We start from the raw sequence: 24,056 nt of genomic DNA, 5'->3' as shown, positions 1-24,056 counted from the left end.
AAAAAAAAATGTAGATTCAAAAATAGAAAATATTATGTAAAATAAATAAAAAATAAGTAATGTTCTTTCAGTCATACTACCCGGCAAATTAGTACAAAAAGAAATAATTCTCCTTAAAGAACGAAGATCTATCAGTCTAAAAAATTGTCGTCTAAAATAATATTAATGTAGTGTACTTATTTCCTCATATAAAATAATTGTAAAATTCCTTAACCCATATATATATATATATATATATATATATATATATATATATATATATAGAAATTTCCAAGTACAAAAAGTAATTTTAGAAAGTATATAAATATTGCAGCGTTAAGTGAAAATGATAACAGAGTTCAGATAATTAATTCAAATAATAAAACAAAATTGAAAAGAACATTTTAAGAATAATAAATAATCCATTAAAAAAGAAGAAGATAAATTCTACAGAATGAATTTTTATCTAGAAATTCCACCTGTTACTTCGGAGAACAGTCTGAAAGGTCTACAATAAATCCAACTTTTTAAATATCTGGATGAAATAATCACATAAAGAAATCTTTAAAAAATACGATACCATGATAAATAAAGTATTATTATATGAGCTCTTCCTTGTGGGCTATGAAATTTTTGAAGGTATTTTGTAAATTATAAATAATTAGTATAAATAAATAAGAGCCAAAAAATGAATAACATAAAAACCTATATTCAAATGGAATCAATCAGATTATATATATATATATATATTCGGAGACAACATGATGTTCAAGAACAAACTCTCCTTTTTCCTTAAAAAGAAAGATTCGATCAATGCATCCTGCCAGTTCTTACCTTACCTGTGGAAGCGAAACTTGGACATAACCGTTCAATCATTACAGAAGCTGTGAGTAGCACAAACAAATATTGAACAATATATAGCTGCAAGACGGGATAGGAAGATCTGTAATGAATCAGAGAACAGACTAAAGTATAAGATATGCAAGTTAAAGAATTAAAGTGGCGGTGTACAGGCCATGTAGCAAGAAGAACTGATAGCAGATGGACTAAATTAGCACTTGAACGGATACCATTAGGTGTTAAACGCCCATGAAAAAGACCAAACGTTCGTTGGGTTAATGATATTATCAAGGACACTGGACTGAATTGACAAAAGATTGCACAAGACCGTAATAGTTGGAAACGTGCTGAAGAGGTCTCATCCTGCAGTGAACCGATGACGGCAGAAATGATGATGATATACACACATACACTCACAACTCACAGATATATACATAAAATTTGTTAATTTTTTAATTCACATAATTTATGATGATTAAGTAAATTAAACTCGGCAAAAGACAGAAATTTTCCTTAATAAAAAAAATTCCTTGAACTTCTTAACTGGTTTACGAACATATAAGTGTAGCAAAAACACAAACATGTAATTGAAGTTAATTTATTGTAAGTAAAACATATTAAAGAAATAACCTGAACCTTTTTCATCATTTATACGTATAAAAAAAATATCAGATAAAGAAAAAACAACACTAATTTTTAATGAAATAAAGAACGTGAAGACGACCATCCTCAGATGGCATGTGTATCAGAATAAAAAGAAATTGAAAACTTGTCAAGAAGGAAGGGAGATAAAGAAGGAAAGAGAATAATCGAGAAGGCAGACACGGGTCGGCAATGAGGCAGCAGCCTAGGTTCAACCGGTTTTAGTTTCCAATTCATAATGTTACAATGAACAACATTCCCACTAGTTTTGTCGCATCACATGATGTAATAAAAATTCTCAGTCGAATTCAAAGTTAACTAACTACCAATAAGCAAAATTATCACTTCTGTATATCGAAAATATTAGAATTTTTTTTTATTAATTTTTATACAGAATACGTATTTAGTAAAAAATATTTAAAAAAATTACATTTATATAAGTGGACAAATATTTTTAAATTCTAAATATTAAGTTATTCATATTGAATCACTTTATCAAAAATCTTGGTATGTAATCCATTGATTAATATGGAAGATGGTTCTAAAATTCTTTAAATATTCATTGATATGAATCTATCTGTGCAAGATAAATAATTCTACTAATCAACTAGTTTAAAAAAAAATAAAAATAAAAAACTATAATTGGCCTTATTCAATAAATTCACGAGAACAACTATTAAGCGTTACAAGTTTCTAATACTGCATTAAAACTAGCAATAGTTATGAAAAAGAAATACAATGAGATTAATATAGAAAAAGTTATTGAGAAAAGTACACAGCAAATTTAAAAGATGAAATAACCAAAATATAATTTTTTGTCAATCCTCACGGAAATATTAACAGATTAAAGATAAATTATGCTCAATAAAAAAATTTCTCAATAATCTTCTTTTATTAAATAATTTATGTAATATAAATAAACATATACCCAAAATCAAAAATACTTCTATTTACTATGATCTGATAAATTAAATAATATAAATGTAGATAGGTTCATTTCTATTGATCTACAGCTAATCAATCCCATATATACGCAGATAGAAATAAAAATATGTCAATCTGCGCATAAAACTTTCAATACTAATACACTTTACATATTATTAGTTTACCGTTATTATCCTATTTTTTTTAATCTTTATCTATTTTTTAAACAATGATTATTTGTTTTATTAATTATTTAAGCCGAACCGATAAAATTTATTACGAAATTTACCATATATATATTTTTACCTATACAATTTTACATATTTTAGAGTTAGATAAAATGATGATCAAAACGTTCCTGATATGACTAATTGAGAATAAATTTAGAAATATTTTAACGGTAATTTTTGCCGAATTAAACTAATATTTAAAAAAATAATTTAAGATATTAAAATAATTATCTATGATATCCTCTTTATGTTTTTTCCTTTTGTATTCAACTACGTTGTGTAATACAAAAAAAAAACCCAAAAAACAGAATTATAAGTATAAAATAATAAAATAAATATTTTCGAAATAGAGGCGTAAAGTTTTTTTTGTATGTAACTAAACTCTCTCTTAAATTATAAAAAAGTAAAATATGCGATATATATTTATATTTTACAGTTAAAACTAAAGTAGAATCATACAGAAATACTTTTTTTTCTAGTTCAAATAATTGATAATCTACGAATATGAATATACGCAAAAAAAAAAATCTCTAGTAATTTATATCAACAAGGATCACAATGAGATTATTGTAAAGAAAAAAGAGCAAAGGAGAGGTAACAAATATAAAAGGGTAAATGGACGACAATAATCGAGAGGGACTGGGTGTGAAATTACCGTCAGGTATTGTTACCTGACTATACAACACTACAGCGTAGGATGGTAAAGAGAGTAGAGAAATGGAAAGGTAAAAGAGAGGGAAGTGGGGAGTTAAGAACCTGAGCTATGCTTCATCAAGCATACATATGCTAGCATATTTCTGTTTTCACAGGCAGCAATCCAAATGGTCTGGAAATTAGACCGCCAGAAGCATAGGTGTGGGTAAATATATATATGTATACTATATTATACTAACCTAAGAAAACCTTTATACAGAGTTATTGTCGTTGGCCTGGCATGGGTACAATCTTTAATGACGAACGCTCAACCTATCCGACGACTTTCCTTTCTTTTATATTGCTGTGATTTACTGTATAAATTAAATGCATGCTCCAATGAACACATATAAAATGAATCCATTCTAATTCTTCTAAACTTTCCTCTTTTAGTTAGGTTAGTTCCTTTTTTAATATATATATATATATATATAAACCTCTATAATTTATGCAACGAAACTAGTATGATAATGAGCATAGAAAATCGCCTTAGCCCTTTACAACCGAAACGATTATTATTAGAAAACATAATGCGATTAAATAAAACAAAGATATGAAAAACAGTATATAATAAATTAACATACAAATATAGTTTTTAATAAGGATTCATTAAAAAAAAAATTAATTACTCTGGTTTACTATCCTAAAACAACACGTTTTGTAAGATGGATTTAACAAAATTTACTTTATTAAATTACAGTTGTGTATAGGTTATTCTGATTTAAAAGTATTGATTGATTAAGACTAAAGATGAAGCGGAAGTAAAATAAGTCTATAAAAACTAAAATTTGAAGAAACATCCGCAATAGATTTTCATGAGATAATAATTATCTAAAGGAACGAAAATTTTGTTAATATCCTTTCAATACATGTGTACAAAAATAACAAAAAAATCTGGACCCTACCACATTTACATTGTTACAAAATATCTCAAAGAAATCTTTATTATGCATGTTTGAAAATTAAGTCGTTCAAAATTAAGAACTTTTTTAGTATTTTATAAAATTAAAATATAAATAAAATTTATATATTCCATAGTTTCTATTAATTTATAGAACCAAAAAAACCCTTTTTAAATTTAATCCATTAAATAAATAACTGATTAAAGAATTTTTAAAAATCAAATTAATTAATTTTTGTAAATAATTAAAAATTATGAATGTAATACTTCAATTAATAGTAAATAAATCCGACAGATAAAATATATACAATTTTAAGGCTATTAAATTTGTTTTTAATTGCAAAGAAATTGAGATCTATTTCAATAATTTAATATTAAACTTTTTAAAAACCAAACATTTTATTTCAACTACCTTTTTTTAAATTTTTTTTATTTTAGATATTATAGATTATGAGAAATTAATTTAATTTTTGTTCTAACTAGAATTCTCACCGATTAAAACAGTAAAAGTATTTAGGGTCCCAGTTATTACTTTAAAAACAGTTAATTGATGCTCTATCACGTTTAAAAAATATTCTTCTTATCAGATTTACAAATATAGATCAATCGATCATAGTTATTAATTAACAATTATAATTTAAAATTGTTTAAATTGTGCACTTACCGGTAGATGACAGCATGCCGGGGTGCATGAAACTCTGGGGGAAGGAAGCAAGCCCAAGACCGTACAGATGGTGTAACAGGGCGACGTCTTCAGCCGAGGGATGCTGATCCTTTGGATCCATTTTTGCAGCAGCAAGAGCCATCGCCTGGGCAGCGGGTAAGTTGAGACCAGCCATTTGCAGCATCTGCAGTTGAGCTAGCTGTTGCTGTTGGCTTGTATTATTGTTGTTATTATTACTATTATTATTGTTATGATTAACAACATCCGTCGAGCAGCCACTCGGTGCTGAAGGTATTGTGAACTCTCCATCACTGGCGTTACCAGAAAGTTCGGCTTTACTTAGTCTGCTTTCTAGGTACGCCTTGACTACTTCTATGTGAGATTTTGTGAATATGTGATCTTGCACTGAATATTTGTGCGAGTATTTGAATTGGCACAATTTACATTCTTCAGGTAATCTCTGTGCGGGCTCATTCTCCGGTCCTCCAAGTACTTTTTGTAGGGCTAGTTTAGTTTTCTTTTCTTTCGCCCTGGCATTCTGAAACCATACTTGTACTACCCTCTTCGGAAGACCGATTTCCTTTCCCAACATTTCACATTCAGTCATGGTTGGAGTTTTATAATCGTTAAAAAGAGATTTCATAACTTTGACTTGTAAACTACTCATTTGCGTGCGATATCTTTTGCCAGCACTTTGTCTTTGCTGGTTGCCTCCACCACCACTTTGTTGGCTAGGACTTGAAGCGGGTGATGCCGGATTGCTTTCTTCTCCGTCCATATTATCCGTACTTTCTGACATACACAAAGATAATGAGTCGTCGTCTCCGCAGAGACTTCTTTCACTGAGATCAGTTAATGGACCGGGATCTGCCATCAGCGAACGTACTTCTTGATCAAGAGTTAATTTCATAGGCCTGCTTAGATCAAGGGGGCTATCTCCTCCACCCTCACCGACTTGTACACTTCCATCTCCCTTCATTCTTAAATCTGTGGGCAAACCATCTTTACCAATATTTCCGTTCTGTGTAGCATGAGCATGTATTCCGCTTATGTACCTTTTCATAGACTCTTCATAATACTTTTTTAACGAATTTTCCATGTCGGTGTGAAAAGAAGAAAATATTGGAGGCATCATATTGGACGTTGGTGTACTTGAACCGAAATTAGTAGGAACTTTTGATCCTGATTCTCCTCCCATTTGGGAAGAAGTAAAAGACGGAGTCGATTCCAAACTTAACTCCTCATCAGGAAGTGCATCTATATTTATTTCTCCCCGACTACAATGTTCAGCATGTTTTGTTGTCAGATGACTTTCAAGAGCAGATTTGACTTTGAACAGAGCTGGACAAAAGGGACACCTTTTGTTTATTACCTGAGAATGAGCACGAAACTGTCCCTTCCTTTCTCTAGCTCTTGTATTCTGAAACCAAACCTGAACTACACGTTTTTTTAATCCTACCTCTCTTGCAATATTTTCCAACATTTTACGTGATGGATTACTTTCAATCTGATATTTCTGATACAGATAATCTAGTTGTTCAGGTAGAATAGTGGTTCTTAGTCTTTTATCTTTAGGTTGATCACCTTCACGATCACACATTTCCTCAAATTCGTCAAACTTTCTTTTGTTAGCCGTAAGCATAGAAATTAGCGGGTGCTGTACAGCATTTGGGTTCATAGATAAATCTGCAACTCCAAGAGAATTCAGCTGATGCTGAGTCTGTTGTGTTTGCTGCTGAGAGTCTGTCTGTTGTTGTTGAGTTTGTTGCTGCTGGCTATCTTGTTTCTGCTGCTGCTGTTGTTGTTGCTGCTGTTGTTGTTGTTGTTGTTGTTGCTGCTGCTGTTGTTGCTGCTGTTGTTGCATCTGAGCATGTTGTTGTAGGATTCCAAAAGGACTATCAGGGGGATAAGATGGAAATAAGTTTGGGTTCATTATATGAACAAGTTGATGTTCCCGCCATAGGTCAAATCTAGGAAAAACTAAGTTACAATTATCACATTGAAAGGAACTTTCTTTTGGATCTGGTGTAGGCGTGCTTGGAGGAGCAGGCGACTGCGGGTATATTGACTGGGAAGGTGTAGGTGTAACTGGTGCTGCAGGTGTTGGAGGATTACTGGTTGCAGTTACACCAGGAATCCCTGACTGTTGATTTTGTTCAATGATTGTACTTGAATTAGAATCTTCAGAAGATAAAACTGCAGCAATCTGAGCAGCAGCAGCTTGAGCCTGAGCAGACCTTTTTGCATCTTCTTCTTTAAAGCAGTGAGTCTTCTGATGACGAATCAATTCATAATACCTCTGAAAAACCAAGAGACATTTCTTGCACTGGTAGTTTAAACCGGGAGTCCGCTGAAATCTTCCGGCACCTGTCTCATCCAGTCCAGGAGCAGGATCTACTGGAGGTTGATTTTCGTACACTTTTCTGGCTTTCTGTCTAGCGTTTTGAAACCAAACTACAATTACTCTTGGACTCAGGCTGAGCAGTTTAGATAAATATTCCAGATCATCGTCCTTAGGATAAGCATTGTTTTCAAAAAATTCTTGCAAAACTTTTATCTGGTAATCCGTAAACCTTGTTCGGTTGGCTCGTTTTCCCGAAGAACCTCCTGAGGAATTACTACCATTACTGTTACCACCTGCCCCAGCAAGCATTGCATGAGTAAAACAATCAGCAGAATTAGAGCGTCCAGGACTGATACTCCTTGATGTTGGAGTCAAGGATATACCAGTGGATGAGGTAGCAACTTGAGTAGGTGGTGTTGCAAAATTAGGAGTAAGTTTTGGGGGTAGCATATTGGAATGTGAAGATGCAATTGATATAGGTGTACTATTTCCAGGAAGGGAGTCAGGTCCCAACTGAGAAGATATTATTGATGTAAGGGTAAGATTTTCTGGAGAGCTGTTTCTAGTAGGTAGCAAATTCATTCTCTCATTCATGTTAGGGCTTGGTGGTGAATGCAGTGGGACAGTATGAAAGATGCTTGGTTTTTCATCTAATATCTCTCGTTTCAGTCTATTTTCTGTCTCCATAATGAGACTATTAAACTTATGTTCTTGAGACTCGACTAGAGGAGACTGCATACTACTGATTTCCTTCGGTTCCGTTTTTATTGCCTCAGGTGGGTGGGGAAACTGTTGACTCTGCGATTGATACGAACACATAGTCTGCTGCTGTTGGTGTTGCTGCTGTGTTTGTTGTTGTTGGTGATGTTGTTGCGGTTGCTGTTGTTGCTGCTGCTGCTGCTGCTGCTGTTGTTGTTGTTGTTGCTGCTGCTGAGTTTGTTGCTGTTGATGCTGTGAGGGAGGTGGTGACTGTATCTGAGAATGATGAGATTGTGGAGACGGTGATGGTGTTGGCTTTTTCTTCACAGACGTAGGTGTGACCGGTGAGTCCTTTGGTGTAGTTTCTTTACTGGTCCCCGCGCTTGACTGGGTTTGTTCTTCAAGTGAAGCGTTTAGAGGCATAACTTTCGCTTCTCCAGTTTTTTCGTACTCTTCTAAATTTAAAGTAGTTGATGGTGGGTTGTTAAAATTATATGGAGAATCTTTGTTTCTTTGTCGTTCTTTAAATAAAGTATTTCTAAACCAATGTTTTATTACTTTAGGAGGAAGTCCACTTTGACCAGCCATTTCATGTATTTGATCTTCAGACGGAGAATTATTTATATCAAAATGCGCTCTCAGAATTTTAAGTTGATCATCAGTAATTCTAGTGCGAGCCCGCTTTTGTTGTGATGCATTCACCTGTAAAAACATATACACAATCAAATATTAATAATACATATATAAATACAATACGCGTAAAAACACACACTTACTTATACACTTACTTGTTGTGCGCATACAAGTAATTGCTATTAATTTTTACATAATATTCACATAATTTGCATTTTTCCTAAAATTTATGTTAGTAAGAATAATGCATAAAAAATCGTAAATTTTATGTAGTATAATGTTAATAATTTGACACAAATAAATAAACGAAAAATAAAAAAAGGATATTTGAAAATGGTTAATTGGATAAACAGATAGACCATACATAAATGTGTTTTTTTATTTTTAATTTTACCAGATACTATGCTCGATATAACCACTAAATAGTAGAATTCGGAACTGTAACACAATGGTATTTCTTTTCTAATAAGAATTTATTCTAGAAAAGTGCAAAAAATTTGATTTTCTAAACAAATGAAATTGCTACATTTATATGTAAACATACCTGCGTTTAAGAAAAAGAAAGTAAACCGTTGTGAAAACATGACCATATAAAATCCTATTGTCTGAAAGGTGCCTATTATTATCAAATAATATGTAGAAATACCAATAATAAATTATACATAAACTACAAGTATATTTGTAATAAATATAAATAAACTACAAATAATATGTCATAATGTACAGAAAGAAGTGAAACCATAGTCTTCATTTGATGCTATGATATTCAAAACCTGGAAGTGTACTTAAATTTTAAAATGTAAATTCTTAATTTTACTTTGATTGTAAACAATCACTTTAAGAGAAAACATGTGGCAATAATGTCATATATATATATGGCTGTAAATGTTTCTATATACTAGTTATTGTTACAAGCCTACACTGCAAACTTACAGGTTCATACAGAAGTTTAAACTGCTGCTAGAAGCTACACTAAATTAAAAAAAAAACAAAATAAATAAATTTAAAAAACTGCAGCTAAATACTTTTTTATATTATGTTTTTCAATCAAGTATTATATCGTAAATAATAATATGATCAGAATAATTACCCCATAATGTAACGAGATGATTTATGTTAACAATAAATCTATAGAAAAGAATTATACGAGTTTAACTTTAAATCATTTTATTAGAAAGGAGAACTAAATTTAAATATGATTAAAAATAACTGAGTAAATAAATGACCACCTGTTGTTGTTGCTGAAGGAGATGCTGTTGCTGTTTGGCCAGTATCGTTGCAGGATCCATCGAGCTACTCTGCGGTGAAAAGAGCGGACTCTGACTCTGGCTTAAACCAACCATTGGATCGAACGGTGGTGGTGGCATCATCATCGGTACAAGTGGAGGCTGTAGATTCATAGCAGCTAGAGCTGGCATGTTCAAACCAAGAGGTAATCCCATTCCAAGTCCCATTCCCATCATCATCGGATTGAACTGCTGCAACTGTTGTTGTAATTGAGAAGCCGCCATGACATTCAGAGCAGCTTGCATTTCGTTCATTTGCTGAGCTAATGACATCGGGATGTTAGTTTGAGAGTTACCTTGACCAACACCGGCTACTGCGGCCGCTATAGATGAACTCAATGTTGCGGGGATAGAGTCTGTACTAGATGCTGGAGTTGATGATGCGGTTGGTGTACTCGCTCTAGTCACTGTCTCAGGTGGGGTTGACAGTTGTGTCTGTTGCTGCTGAGAATGTTGTTGCAGCCCAAGTTTTGCTTGAATTATTTCTTTGTTCTCATCTATATCTTTTTCTGGTGTTATTTCGGTGCTGGATGTTGTATTTGTTGTTGATGAAACCTTTGGAGTACTTATTGTCATCATACATGATGTGGATGTTGACGTAGATGTAGTCGAAGAAGAGGTCGAGGTGACTGTACACGATGATGTTGTTGATGTACCTGTAGAAGCAGTAGTAACTGAACTGCTCGGTACAGTTTTCTTTTCGTACTCGCATTTAAATTGCTGAGCGTATTTCTCGAGGAAGTCAAGAGGGACTAGATCGCGATGTACTTCTTCGCAATGAGCTTTTAACACCCATACACTTGAAAATTCTTTATTGCAATGTTGACAAGTGGATTTTGACACTTCTGGTAGATCATTCACTATCGGTTGCTCTTCTTCGATTTTCACCTCGATATGTTCCGGTTCAGGGGGATCTTCTGGCAACGAAGGAGGTTCTTCTGGGGGCATTGTCGTAGATGTGATTTCGGAAATCATTTTTTCATTTTCTTCTCGTTCTTTTCTCTGTCTTCTCTGATGATTCTCGTTGAACTGCATTACAAGATCGAAACCAAAACTTTCTAGTAAATGTTTGTACATTTGAGACGATTTCTTTGTAGGTATAGTAATTCTAGGAAAATCATCAGCATTTGGAGTTAAAGGAGTCAGTGGTATCGGAGATGGCGTTTTATTATTGCTTGTTTGAGGGGAGGATAAGGATTGAGTCATAGCATTTTGAGTCGATGCAGGTGGAGTAGGTAGAGGTGGAAAAAGAGACATAGGACTACCAAAAAGACAGTAGAGTTGTTGATGTGTTGTCAACTGTTCCTGATTGACGAAAAGAGCACTGCATCTCTGACAAGAGAGCATTCCGGAATGCTGAGTGGGAGAAGGTATCACAGATGTTGTCGAGCTTGTATTTGCATTAGACATTGCTAAACTAGTAGGAACTGAAGTCAAATTCGGTGTAGAGGCAACACTAGCAGGAACCGCTGATCCTGAATTAGGAGATGAGCCCTGGCTCATAGACACTTGAGTCGCTGTACTGCCAGAAGGTGACGTCATCGAGGTTTGTTGATGTTTAGGTGAAGAACCTAAAATATCTTGTATTAGTTTTTTATGTTGATCCTGAGCTTTTTGAGGTTCTGGCTGTTCTATTAAAGGTTTACTTAGATCTATTTGACCAGTTATCGCCAAATCTTGTATTTTAGATGCCCGAGTCTGATGTAATACTGAACGCATATGAATATCTAGCGTTGAACCCTGACTATAAGCGACTTTACAAATGTTACATTTGTACGGCTTTTTATCGTCCTCATCCGAAGTTGATGAACACTTTGTACTGATAGGAACATTGGCTGGTGGTGAAACACCTAAGCTAGCGGCTAACGCTGCTGCTGCTGACATGGATGCAGCAGTTTGCGAACACACTGGAGAACTATTATTATTGTTATTATTATTATTTTGCTGTTGCTGCTGCTCTTGCATTGCTCTTTTCAATTTGTGTAAATGACTAACCGAATTATAATGAACAAGGAGGATATTTTTTTGAGTAAAAGATTCTTTACAAACATCACATTTATATGGTCTATTTGGATCTAAGTATTTTTCCATCGGGTAGCTCAATTTTTCACCCTTCCGATGCAGCAAAGTTTTATTGTGACTCGTTAAATAACTCTGACGAGTGAAAGCAACTTTACATCGATGACATTTATATTTTCTGTTAGGATCATTGTAGCTATCTTCCGCTATTGCCTGACTGTTAAGGTAGTCTTCAAGAAACTGCTGCTCTCTATAAATTATGGAATCATCACTATTTTCACCATCACCAATCTGTGTGCTTCCATCATCTTGATTGTCTTTTCCAGGACTGTCATCCACATCCATCATATCATCAGCTTCAACTTTCATGCTTTCCCTTTTAAGCAATTCGTTTAATGAAGGATCTAGAATTTGACCGCTGAAAGAAGCCAAAAGAAGTGGATTGTTCATTAAGCTTTGTTTGTACGCCATCATCTCTTCTTCGGTCATATCAGCGTGTGATATTTCTACATGTTTATTAAGGGAAATTATTGACCTGAAACTTCTTCCACATAGTACACATTTCGTAGCATCCCGGATCAGATGATATTGAGAATGCAACTGTAATTTTTCCATCGTCTTAAAAGCTAAACTGCATTGACTACAACGATATTTATAAACATGTTTTTCAGATACAGCCATAGTTTGGCTATGCGTACTTCCTCTTGCATGAATTTCTCGGAAATGCATCTGTAGGCTATGAGCACTTTGAAAATACTGATTGCACCCTTTCTTCCAACATAAATACCCAGGGCCGCTCGGTGTCTGCTTCAACTCAAGATGCCCGCTTTCGTTCTGATGTAAACAGAGCTCATCGATATTACGGAATGTTTTAGAACATGTCTGGCACTTATTTTCATCTTCAATTTGTTCTTCAGACGAGGATAAATTTTGCAAATCATCTTTGTCATCATCGATTTTACTCATATCTGTTTGATTTTGCTTCTGCTCACACTCCTTAACGCCAGATTGTGATGACGATGTAGGACTTAAAAGCTGATTTGTTTGTTGAGAATTAGGCCTGGACACTGTATTAAGCCAATGCGACTGATCTACTAACATCAGCAATCGTTGCAGACCTTCTGAGTTCACGCTATGGATCTGCATTACATGTCTTTCTAAAAGCGGCCTGTCTTTAAATGCATCTTGGCAAAGTGGACATTGGAAATTAAGTGGTTCTTTTACTGGTGATGACGATGATCTCGGAGGCTCTGAATTTGAATGCTGAGCTAGTACATGAGCTTGAATTCTCATTTCTGAATTACTCGTATAATTACAATACGGACACATATGCATGTTCTCTAGTTGTCTGCTTTCCTCTAATTCCGTCTGTTGTTGCTGTTGTTGATGGTCAGCAGCATAATGAGATGAAGACTGACTCAGATCTTTAGGTTCCGACTTAGGCTCTTTTTCTCTGGGTATCTCAGTGATATCTGCAAAAAAAGGATAAAGGAAACAGTTATTAAATAAGCAATCACTATTTGCAATTTTCATCGATAATCCAGATTACAATGATTATAATAATCCGACAGCATACTCCCCTCACGTACAGTGTAACAGGGGATAAAGGCTATTAATTTGAGCCTTCGAATAATAATCAAATCATTTTTATTATTATAAATCAGGAATTGAAAAAATATATTTCCAATTTAATTTTTATTCTGTTAATTCCATTTATTATTATTTAATTTTAAATAATATTACTCCTAAGCTATGTACTAAATTTTAAAAGTAATTTTTACTCCCAATCTCTGTTGTTCAATCCATTAAGCAGTTAACTTCAGGTTATATTAAACAAATTACTAATACATTATTTGAAGTAAAAATAAATTAAGAAATAAAAAATGTAAAATAGAAAAACCGTCGTTTATACAGACATCGAAAAATACTAGGGCACAAAAATTTAACTATTATATAAGTGTACAGAACAAGCCAGAGGTTATAATTTAAAGCACATTAAACAAATATAATGAGATATTAAAGTTAATATAACAGAAAACCAATTTTGTACACGGCCTGTGTGGGCTACAGATCGTGAAAGGTGATTGTTCTGCAATAATTTTCTTTGGACGGCAACCTGTTAAAAAGCAATTACGAGAGCCATTAAAAATATTAAAATGTACACAAAAGTTGCTGATGCGTTTTACGATACACCTGGCTTGTCACCGGGCTTCCTGCTCAGCTTATAGAGCAATCAGTCATTCAATGGCTATTTCAAAGCTTTCCTATAAATATTTACTGTCTTCTATCAATTTTTGTCAAATACTTGCTACACGATTGTTTATTTAATTAGCTTCTTGTTATGATAGTCTAAAAACACATTTTCCTGGCATTGTCTAATGTGATTTGTATCTATAAACTACCTTTACTGGAGTCAGCCTAATACGGAAAATGTCCACTATGGAATGTTTTCTTCTTTTTTTAAAACTTGAATTAATTACTTGAAGTTTTCAATAAATTTACTTCTTAAATTTTTTTTATATTTTTATAATATGACATAAATTAACATTTTTAAAATATAAGAAAATGTAATAAATGTTCACCAGTTAAAAGGATTTAAAAAGTCTATTTAAAGCCAAATCACTTTGGTATAAAGCTATCATTTTCATAAATTGTAACGTTCTTGAGTTCCATGTAAGCTATTTATATCTCTTTGTACTTTAAACATATAATTTCCGGACAAAATTTAATTTTAACAAAATGTAAATACGTGAAATTTTGAAAACATTCAAGAAAAGATATGAATATTTTTTCTTCTATTCAATCATTTTTTTTACGTAAAACTTCATATCTATGTAAAATTATACGGTTTTAATGTTACAGAAGAAAAGCTATCAATATTTCAAAATATGAAATAATGTTAAGCTAATTATAAATATTTAGACACAGTACCATTATTTTATAATACATAGTCTAGATTATTTAGAACATTTAATTTTTATTACACGCATTTTGTTACAATAATTGTCAAGTATTCACAATACAAATAAAGAGGTATATTTGAATAAATTTACATATAAATACACTATTTATTACTTAGATAATGAAAATATGTTGTTTAAAACCAACGTTAATAATAAGTAAATTGTAGCTAAAAATACTATGATTTTAATAGCAATAATAACATTTTAGAATAGGTTAACTAAAACGTTAAATGAATTAAAGTAAACGGTCCTATCCACAAAAGATAAAATTAAACAAAGAATTAAATAAACTTAATTAATTTGATTTAATTTTCTACTACTAATTGTTAATTTTATTTCAGTTCACTTTAATTGGTTGTAAAATTAATTAAAAGTTCTAATTTTAATTATCTTTTTATATAAATAAATAAGAACAATGAAAAGTTCTATTATTACGTATTACTCAGTAAATGTTACCTCAATTTCATCTTAAATTATTATTTTTTATGTAATATGTTTTTTATTTTAACATTATTGGTTACTTATTAAAATAGAAATGATAAAAAGTAAACAGTTAATTAACGGAATCAATATTTGAAAGATTTTTTAGCTTATAAAAACTAAATTGATCATTCTATTCCTTGTAACTTTTTAAGATTGTTAATAATCAACATAGCAATGAATTCTTTCATTAAAAAAAAATTTAACCTTATCTACCAAATTCAACTTATTCCAATCAACCGTACATGTTTTTTTTTCCATTGAAAGAAAAAAAATAGAATTAATTTTGCAATATCTTCTATGTGGAGCGGTTGGGACTCCCAGATAATGGCATAGACAATCTTCAAGGTATGAGTGGTTCGCGAAGTGAAGGATGTGCGAAACGCACAACTGTGGAACTTTTAAGAATAGGGAAGGGATGGGTAGCTCCTCAGCGAAAGAGCATATCGGCTATCCGTAAAAGGAAGTCGGTGTGTCCTAGTGAAGTTAGTAAGACCCCGATGAGAAAGCCCCAGAAGCGGGCTAGCTAGGGTGGGCAGAAACTGCTCCCACGACGCTCCGAGGTGACTGTGTACTTAACGACGAGGACCGGTTACCTTGGTGGAGAAAAATTTGGTTCTGATACAGTACTAAAAAAAGGTTTTTGCAAACGTAAGTTGTTTTTTTCTTACAATAATAAATTACTAAAAATTAAATAAATGTTACAACCATAAGCTATTGTAATTACATCTTTTTATGCATCTATACTTTCCTGGTATCATAGCTCTAGAACTGTGCTGGAAGAAGGATAAGTTTAGTAATCATTCATACTATGTAAAGTATGTATCCTATGTATATTATATATCCATTCATATGTAAAATTCTGTACAGAGACTCGTGTATATTATTACACATCTATACATAGTCGTGTATATAATATTACTCGTTGTATATCTCTATGGGGTGGGGAAATAGTTTTTGAGGTCAATTTTCTCAAAATTTTGCAAACATAATCTAATTTTATATTAAACCCAGTACATAAGTTCATGCTTATCTTACAATTTAAAAAAGAAATTGTCTCCCAAAATTCCCACTTCTCTAAAAATAGGAAAAAAAGCTTTATTTATATCATATTTTTTAACCGAATTTTTTTTATGTCTTCCTAGGAATAGTGATAGTGAAAGTGACCTCCCCCAAAAAAAAACTATAGTTTCGGGGCAATATTGTGGGGAGAGGAACCGATTAGAAGTTTAAAAATATCGATTTTTGGTTTATTTAAACCAAACTTAAACCAGATTTTTTTGGTTTATTTAAAATCTTTTTAACTTTTAGGTAACTTTTATCAGGTATCATTATTTTTCCACTATATTGGAATAAATAACCAATGCCAGGAAAATATTACAACTTTGTTGTCAACTGTTTTATTTCTCTGAGAAGTGACCAAATCGAATAATTTATTTTAAGAAACCAGAATTTATTTTTAAGTAACAATTGTTCAATTTATTTTAAGTAATCAGAAAACAGTAAAAAGGATTTATAATGCTATTATACTATATATATATATATATATATGCACATATATACCTATCAAAAGATTTAAAAAAGTATACTAATTTAAATGGTAAAAACAAAGTTCATCTTCATAATTATATCATTATAATTTAACTGTTTTTATACAATTAAAAATTATAAAATCCAAATAGAGAAGAATTAACTACAAAAAATACTAGACTAAAAATTGTATGTATAACTTTTAAAAGCGCTAATCAATCTTATGATACAGCCAAAAACAAGAAATAATAAATTACCACATACATTTAAAAATAATAACAATAATTAATCTGAGTAGAAAAAATAACCTGAGGCAGTCATTAAAAAGTTTGCTGATTTCATTTTGACCCTTATTTAATTGCCTACTAGACTTTAGCTTCTGTATGTATAATTCCCATCTATACTTGCTACCTTGCTACTGAAATTATTTAGCTCTTATATTTACACTTACTGTGGAGTATTATTAAATATAACTATATTGCAATATATTCATACATGTATTAATATTGATTGCATGATGAAAAAAATTAATGAGGCTAAGCCTAGACGTACACATGTACAAAAATTTAATATTTACTAAGGCCTGATGTAATAAATCAAACCTTTTAAATTTTAAATAAACTCTACATTAAACAAAGAATGATATCTTTAAGTAATTTTAATAAAAATGTTTAAAATGCACTATTCTATAATTCATTACAATGTTACATCATGCAGAATAAAATTTTCAAAGTATTCTACTATAGTTAAAGTCTCAAGATTTAAAAAAAATTCTTCTAAACCAGAACAGCTATAATTATCATAAATGGTTTAATTTTTAGCTCATAAAATCTTATATTAATAAAGGCATTGAAAACAAGATATTACTCTGCTGAAAGAAAAGATATAAAACTGTAAACCACACTTTTAAAATTCATTTTAAGAATTAAAGAGTTCTACATTTTATCTACTTTCACTTTCTAAAAGTGTCTTTTTTCTTAATTATTAAATTATTTCAAAAAATGACGGTGATTAAAGAAAAAAAACAAAAATATTTTTAAGATTATTTATTCACAAATAATCTTTAAAGATGTTAATAAATTTATATGCTAAAAAATTGCGCTGAAAACCTATTTTCAATTCACGTGGGCGTTCTACTGGACAGATCGGACCGATTTGTTTTTATGCTTTTTGGAACGATCCGCAGATAATTTGATACCAAACTTGAATGTGCTCTGAGAATTCCTTAAAAAATCCTCTTTTATTACTTCATTGAGGAAATTTCCGAAGTTATTATTCACAGAAAAATCACTTTGAAGGTATGTCAACGCTTGATGACATATCTACGAGCCAGTCCGTACAGAATAAAAAAAATTCAGCCCGATCCGTTCGGAAGATCGTCTTGACGGACTGGAAATAGGTTTTAAGCACGCATTTTACCCGTAGTAGGAAAGGAAAGAGGAAAAAAGGGGGTTGTAAATTGATTTTTCTCCAATTTTTTAGAATATATAACATTACTTTCTAATAATAACGCTGCGGAGCAGCAAGGGGCTACTAGTTTATATAAAATAAATTTATTTTAGTAAAAAAAGGCTAAGGATACAAAAATAAAACCTCAAAGATTAAATTTATTAACAAATTGGTTGTAGTTATAAAAACAACTAAGGAAATTATTAAAATATAAAAGAAATAAATTGAAAACAGTTTTTGACGTGCTTAAGACCTCAAAAGTAAATCATTTCTGTAATGAAACAGAATTTCATATTAAACTTATCTAACGGTGAAATAATTTTAAAAAAAGGAAAAACCAAATCAAACGGGGATATATTGACCTACAAATGCATAAAGTCATCATAATACTAAAAGAAAGATTTTTTTTAAAAATTCCGAACAATATTCTACAGTTTTATTTACTTTTATTTGTAGGAAAACATCCAAAATAATAATCATAGAAGATGGGGGTCAAAATCGTTTTGAAAGAAAAATGTACTTCCACCGTCTAATAATGTACCCAAGTATTCAGAACTTATTCTTTTAGATCTGGTAAAGTAAAACGTAATATCCCATAACAACAAGAATAACAAATAGTTTTTAATATTAACTATTATTATAAATTTAGAATAAATAAAGAATTATTAATAATTAATAAAACAAAATTATTTTTGTAATAAAATAAAAATGTATTTATTTAACAACAATTTTTGTAAATGATGTCATATTTTAACGTACTAAGTTATGAAAATCTAAATTAAAAAATCATTAGTCCTATACTAAATTATTAAGTAAATTTTACGTTTGTATTGTAAGTCTATCTTGAGTAAGAAATGAATACCAAAAATATGAAGAAAAAAACTAGTAAAATTAAAAAATAAAAGAAAAATTGTATGGGAATAACATTTTGAAAAAATGTAAATTTAAATTAAAAAAAAAATCAAGCTCTAAAAACCTGAATAATAATTTTAGTATATAAAATAACTGCCATTGAAATATATTAAATATACCTTACTTAAAATTGAGAAAACAACATTAATCTGTCTGGCTAGTAGGCGTCCTCTTTTTTCGATCCGGTAGACGGAGCCTTAGTACCCCAGGTGGAGTCGGTGAAGTATTTGGGGGTGAGGCTGGACCGACAACGTACGTTTTCCGTACAGATGCGAGAGACATCAGATCGTGCCAGAGCGATGGTGCGAGCATTGAGTAGGCTCCTCGGCAACGTGGCCGCCGCGGTCATCCAAAAGGATGTTGTACGGCCATGTGATCAATTCTGTTCTGCTGTACGGGGGTCACTGTTTGGTCGAAAGTTAGTCACTGCGGGCATCCCTCCGTTTAAACAACTAGCCGGGTTGAGGATTGGGATTTTTGGAGGAGCTGACAAGGGTGATTTGCAAAGGTGGTTGTTCCGACATTGGTAGGGCCGCTGGGATCTGTCCTCCACGGGGCGATGGACACATCTTCTGATCTGGCAAGTCGAGCCTTGGGTCAACCGTAGCTTTGGTGTAGTTACCTACTGGTTGATCCAATTTTTATCTGGCAACGGCATGTTTCGGGTGAATTTACATGCCGGAAGGAGAGCTGACGACCTCTTTTGCCTCTCTTGCGGAGAGCTCGATACACCGGAACACGTCGTGTTGGACTGCCGGACGTGGGCTACTGAACGTCGCACCCGTGAGTTGGGGACTCACGGGTTGAGGGGGCAGAGAGGTTTCGTGCGGTAACTGACTTTGTGAGACGGATACTCCAGCACAAAGCCAGGAAGTTTGGGGCGGCGAGGGGTTGAGGGACAGCCTCCTGCAGAGATATCGTTCGTCTGTGCTTGCACGGATTGGCGGCAGTGATGAGGCACTAGGACTCTCTCATCCCTTCGTGAAAAACACCGAGAACCGGTGTAAGTGTCCTGAACAAGGTGCTCTCACTAGAGGCATTGGCGTCAAGACCGAGTCCCGGCTTCTGGGGTGGGGTCCAGGAACGACATAGTCGGGCTTGGATAACCCGCCCTAGGGGTTAGAGGCAGGTAATGAAAAGATCTAACCGACGCACTGACCTGTTGGACTAGACTTATGACTGGTGGACGGGGAGGCCCGTTTGAGTAGACAACCCCCTTAGATGTGCTTTGCTTTGTTGTGGATCCGGCTTGGGGGATAGGGTGGAAAGAAAAAAAAATCAGAATGTAGTATCATTTATAAAAAGAAACCCTTTAAATATCATTCGCTGGCTTTCATGTTAAAAATATTTTCTGGAATTAATGTCAGTATAGGGATTAAATTACACAGTATTATAAATAGAATTTAAAATGACTAGATTTTGGCTATCATTGTTTAACATTTATTCTATGATTGGATGGAAGATGACAAAATGGACCTACATTTCCTACCTGAATAAATTAATTTAAAAACTAAATTTTCTTTTCGGGATCCAACTTTTACAAAAGTTTATAATTTTTATAATCTTTTTTTATAATGTGTGGATCGTTTTTAGTACAAATCATATATATATATACTTTTGCTTATAAACCATATTGAGATTAAATAAAATTATTCAAAATAATTTTAAATCTTGTTTATGTGTATTTTATTGGGTCGATTGGTGTTTAAAAATTCCTTAAATATTTTTTATAACTTGTCTTTACGGTTTAAAGGAGAAAGAAATATATTTTACAAAGCTGAAAAAAGGATAGACATTTTCTCATGAAAATAAAAGAGTTAACAATTACTATTCCGTATTTTTTTTTAAACCATTGTTAACATAAATAGAATTGTGGAAGTAATAAAAAGGTCTGTTTCGTCAAACGGTCATTAATATTAAACTGTTGCAGACCCAAAATTTAGAATATATTAACAAGCAATACTGCCTATAGTGAGTATAATATAATAATTTATTGGAAAATAGAATAGAATAAAATAAAATATCAGTATTAATGTTACGATCCATAATAATACTATAGGTAGTTAGTTATCAATTAAAAAAAATATCAAAAATCTAATTAAATGATTGTCTTAAATTGCACGGTATTATTATGTCTTAATTGCACGGATTGATTGCACGGTAAATTATTTTTTTTGAATTACATTAATTAAATTAATAAGAGGGAAATAAGGTTTAAAAACAATAGCTGGTAAAGTACATAACTTGACCGGCTACGCCGCGTCAAGTCATTTTAGATCGGTGTCTATAATTAAAAAAAAATTGTAGATATTTCTTGATATCTCTATGTATAGAGATATCAAGAAATGTTTATATTTATGTATAAATATAAACATTCAAAATGTTTTTGAAAAATATTTAAACGGAAGGAATGGTAGAGTAAGAAAACAAAAAAAACATATATTTCGATTTAAGTGGAGAGATTGATTTTCTGGAGAAAAAAATCTTTTTTAGATTATTTATAACTGCATTGTAGGTAAAAAAATCTGCTTCAATAAAGTTTTGTTTAAAATGCCTCTGAAGAAAACTGAAATTGGTTATTTCCCGATATCCACCACTCACTTGACGAATTTTGAAAAAAAAATAATATGAATAATCCCCTATACATAAAACTATTTGCTCCAAATTTAAAAAAATCGGTTTAGTCAGTCATGAGATATAAGACAGAAGCAGCGCGAAACCTGAACGAATGTCTTTTTTTTTGATAGATGAATTAATTGGACCCTAAAACGTAAAGATTTGCAATAAAACCCGATACCCCATTTTTAACAAGATTAAAAAATTTTCTTTGGAAAGTAAAATAGTAATATTAATTATTAAAAATAATTAATGGCTCATTACATCAATTTTTTGGAAATATAGTTAATATTAAGGTGTTTCAACTTATGCTGATCAGAAAACGCATGACAAAAATATACTATTATTTTATGATTTATAAAATTTTAGAAAATCTTACTTGTAGAGACATTTAATAATTTAATATATCACACTAAACTAAACATTTACAATTTCTACAAAGATTACCCATTTTATATATGTGTAGCAAAATTTATGGATAAGTTTAGTTTAGGGTAAACAATAAAATATGTAAATGAGTTCAACATGTTAGAAATATAATAAAATAGTCAAAGAAAAAAAAACAAATCAATATTTATCTAACGAAAAAGAATTATTTATTAAAGAAATAGCTACTAGTACGAAGAAGACATGAGTAGAAGAATAATAAATGCATAAATAAATAAAAATGAAGAAAGAAAATGAATGATGTGTGGTTAAGATATCTAAAAGGTTCTCACAGAAGTAGAGAGGTTCTTTTTAGAACTAGAAAGCGCGTCAATAGTGGACATTCGTTTACAGAGACACCACTCCACACACGTCACTTGTCCATCTTGTGGTAGTGCTGTGGTATCATTAACTATCGAGTCAATCCGGATTAAAAGTTATTGATCATTGAATTATGTATCTGGATATACATCACCATCCTTTTCATCTAATAACAATTTCAGTCCTTATATATATATATATATATATATATATATATATATATATATATATATATACATACATAATATAGTAAAACAGAATAGTTTAGGACGACGAGTTGAAGGAGAATCCACCACGCCCATCAGAAGACGGCCAATGGTCGTTGGAATTCAAGTGTCTCGTTTCCATAGATGGTAGACAATGGACCTCCTTGGATCCCCCCCCTTTCATGGTCCACTAACTGTAAGTACCCTTATAACAAACTTACTACTTTATTATTTTTATAACTGCTATTATTACCAGACGAAATGAACTTAAGTTCCATATTCTGTCACTTAATTTCTCTAACAAGGACTGAATAATAATATGACAAAAAGAAAAGAAATCATAATTTATATAATAATAAAAAGGTCAATTTTATATCACTTATAATATATAACTTATATTATATAATATAGTAACAATAATGCTCTGTAATAACTTACTACCAGTAAGAAAACAAGATAAATTAGTGCGGGTTTTTTTGTTGATTTTTTTATACTAGTTTTGGTTCTTTCCTTTTTTATTGAGAATTTTTAGCGTAAATGATTTTTATGGATTTTTTGTTATTTATTTTTTGATTTGTAATGATAATGTAATCTCATACATTGTTATGGAAATGTATATAATTTAATAACTAACTTACTTAAGATTCATTTTATTACAAACTAAAATTCAATTAAGATTTCAAATTAATATCGATTTCGGCAAAAAATAGAATTGTAAAAAAGTGTGAATATGATATTTACATATAAATTGAAAAAAAAAATGATAACAGTTTTTGTACCAACTAGAAATTAAACTATTTGTAATAGGAACGAATAAAATATTGTGCTACAAAGAAAAACTTAAAAATGAGATCTCCGCAATAATTTTATTTTAAAATGAATTTCTATTTTTTAACTGATACACGTGGATCAATAAAAACACGGAATAATACTGTCTCGGATATATCAGTCTTACGTTAGGAAAAACAGATTATTAAACTGAAATTGAGCTTATTTAATTAAAAATATTAAAATCATGATTAAAAATAAATAAATAAAAATTTCTAGTAAAAAATCTATTCTTTAAATGAAAAATGTTTGGTTAGTGTCCATTAAAATGGGATATATGAAAATACAAATGAAATAAATTTTGAGAAGAAAAATAATTATTTATTTGGTTTCAGTTCGGCAATTCTTCTTCTGTAATGCTCCTTCGAAAGTTGGTTGACCGCATCTCTCTTAGTAGTTCTTTCCAATGATTATTTCTTAAATTCCTTCTAACTTTCATAACCGATACCTATCTTGTAAATATGTTTTTAT

At 31.5% G+C, this 24,056-nt stretch overlaps 1 protein-coding gene across 5 annotated transcripts in view; it reads right to left on the bottom strand.

Moving 5' to 3' along the window:
• The window catches only part of zfh2 (Zn finger homeodomain 2), a 131,194-nt gene that overhangs the window by 10,123 nt on the left and 97,015 nt on the right, over positions 1–24,056 (bottom strand). For all 5 annotated transcript variants that reach the window (XR_012756912.1, XR_012756914.1, XR_012756915.1 and 2 more), the window contains 2 exons: positions 9,779–13,326; positions 4,874–8,618 (listed from right to left, as the gene is read on the bottom strand). Coding sequence is in view for 1 of the 5 variants with exons in the window: in XM_075369966.1 (XP_075226081.1) it covers positions 4,874–8,618; positions 9,779–13,326 (7,293 nt within the window). In the remaining 4 variants the exon portion in view is untranslated. The remainder of the gene's footprint in view (positions 1–4,873; positions 8,619–9,778; positions 13,327–24,056) is intronic.

The sequence above is a fragment of the Lycorma delicatula genome, chromosome 6 (assembly GCF_047948215.1).
Source record: "Lycorma delicatula isolate Av1 chromosome 6, ASM4794821v1, whole genome shotgun sequence".
In the NCBI taxonomy this organism is placed as follows: domain Eukaryota; kingdom Metazoa; phylum Arthropoda; class Insecta; order Hemiptera; family Fulgoridae; genus Lycorma; species Lycorma delicatula.
This window is presented reverse-complemented; position numbering and strand designations above follow the sequence as displayed.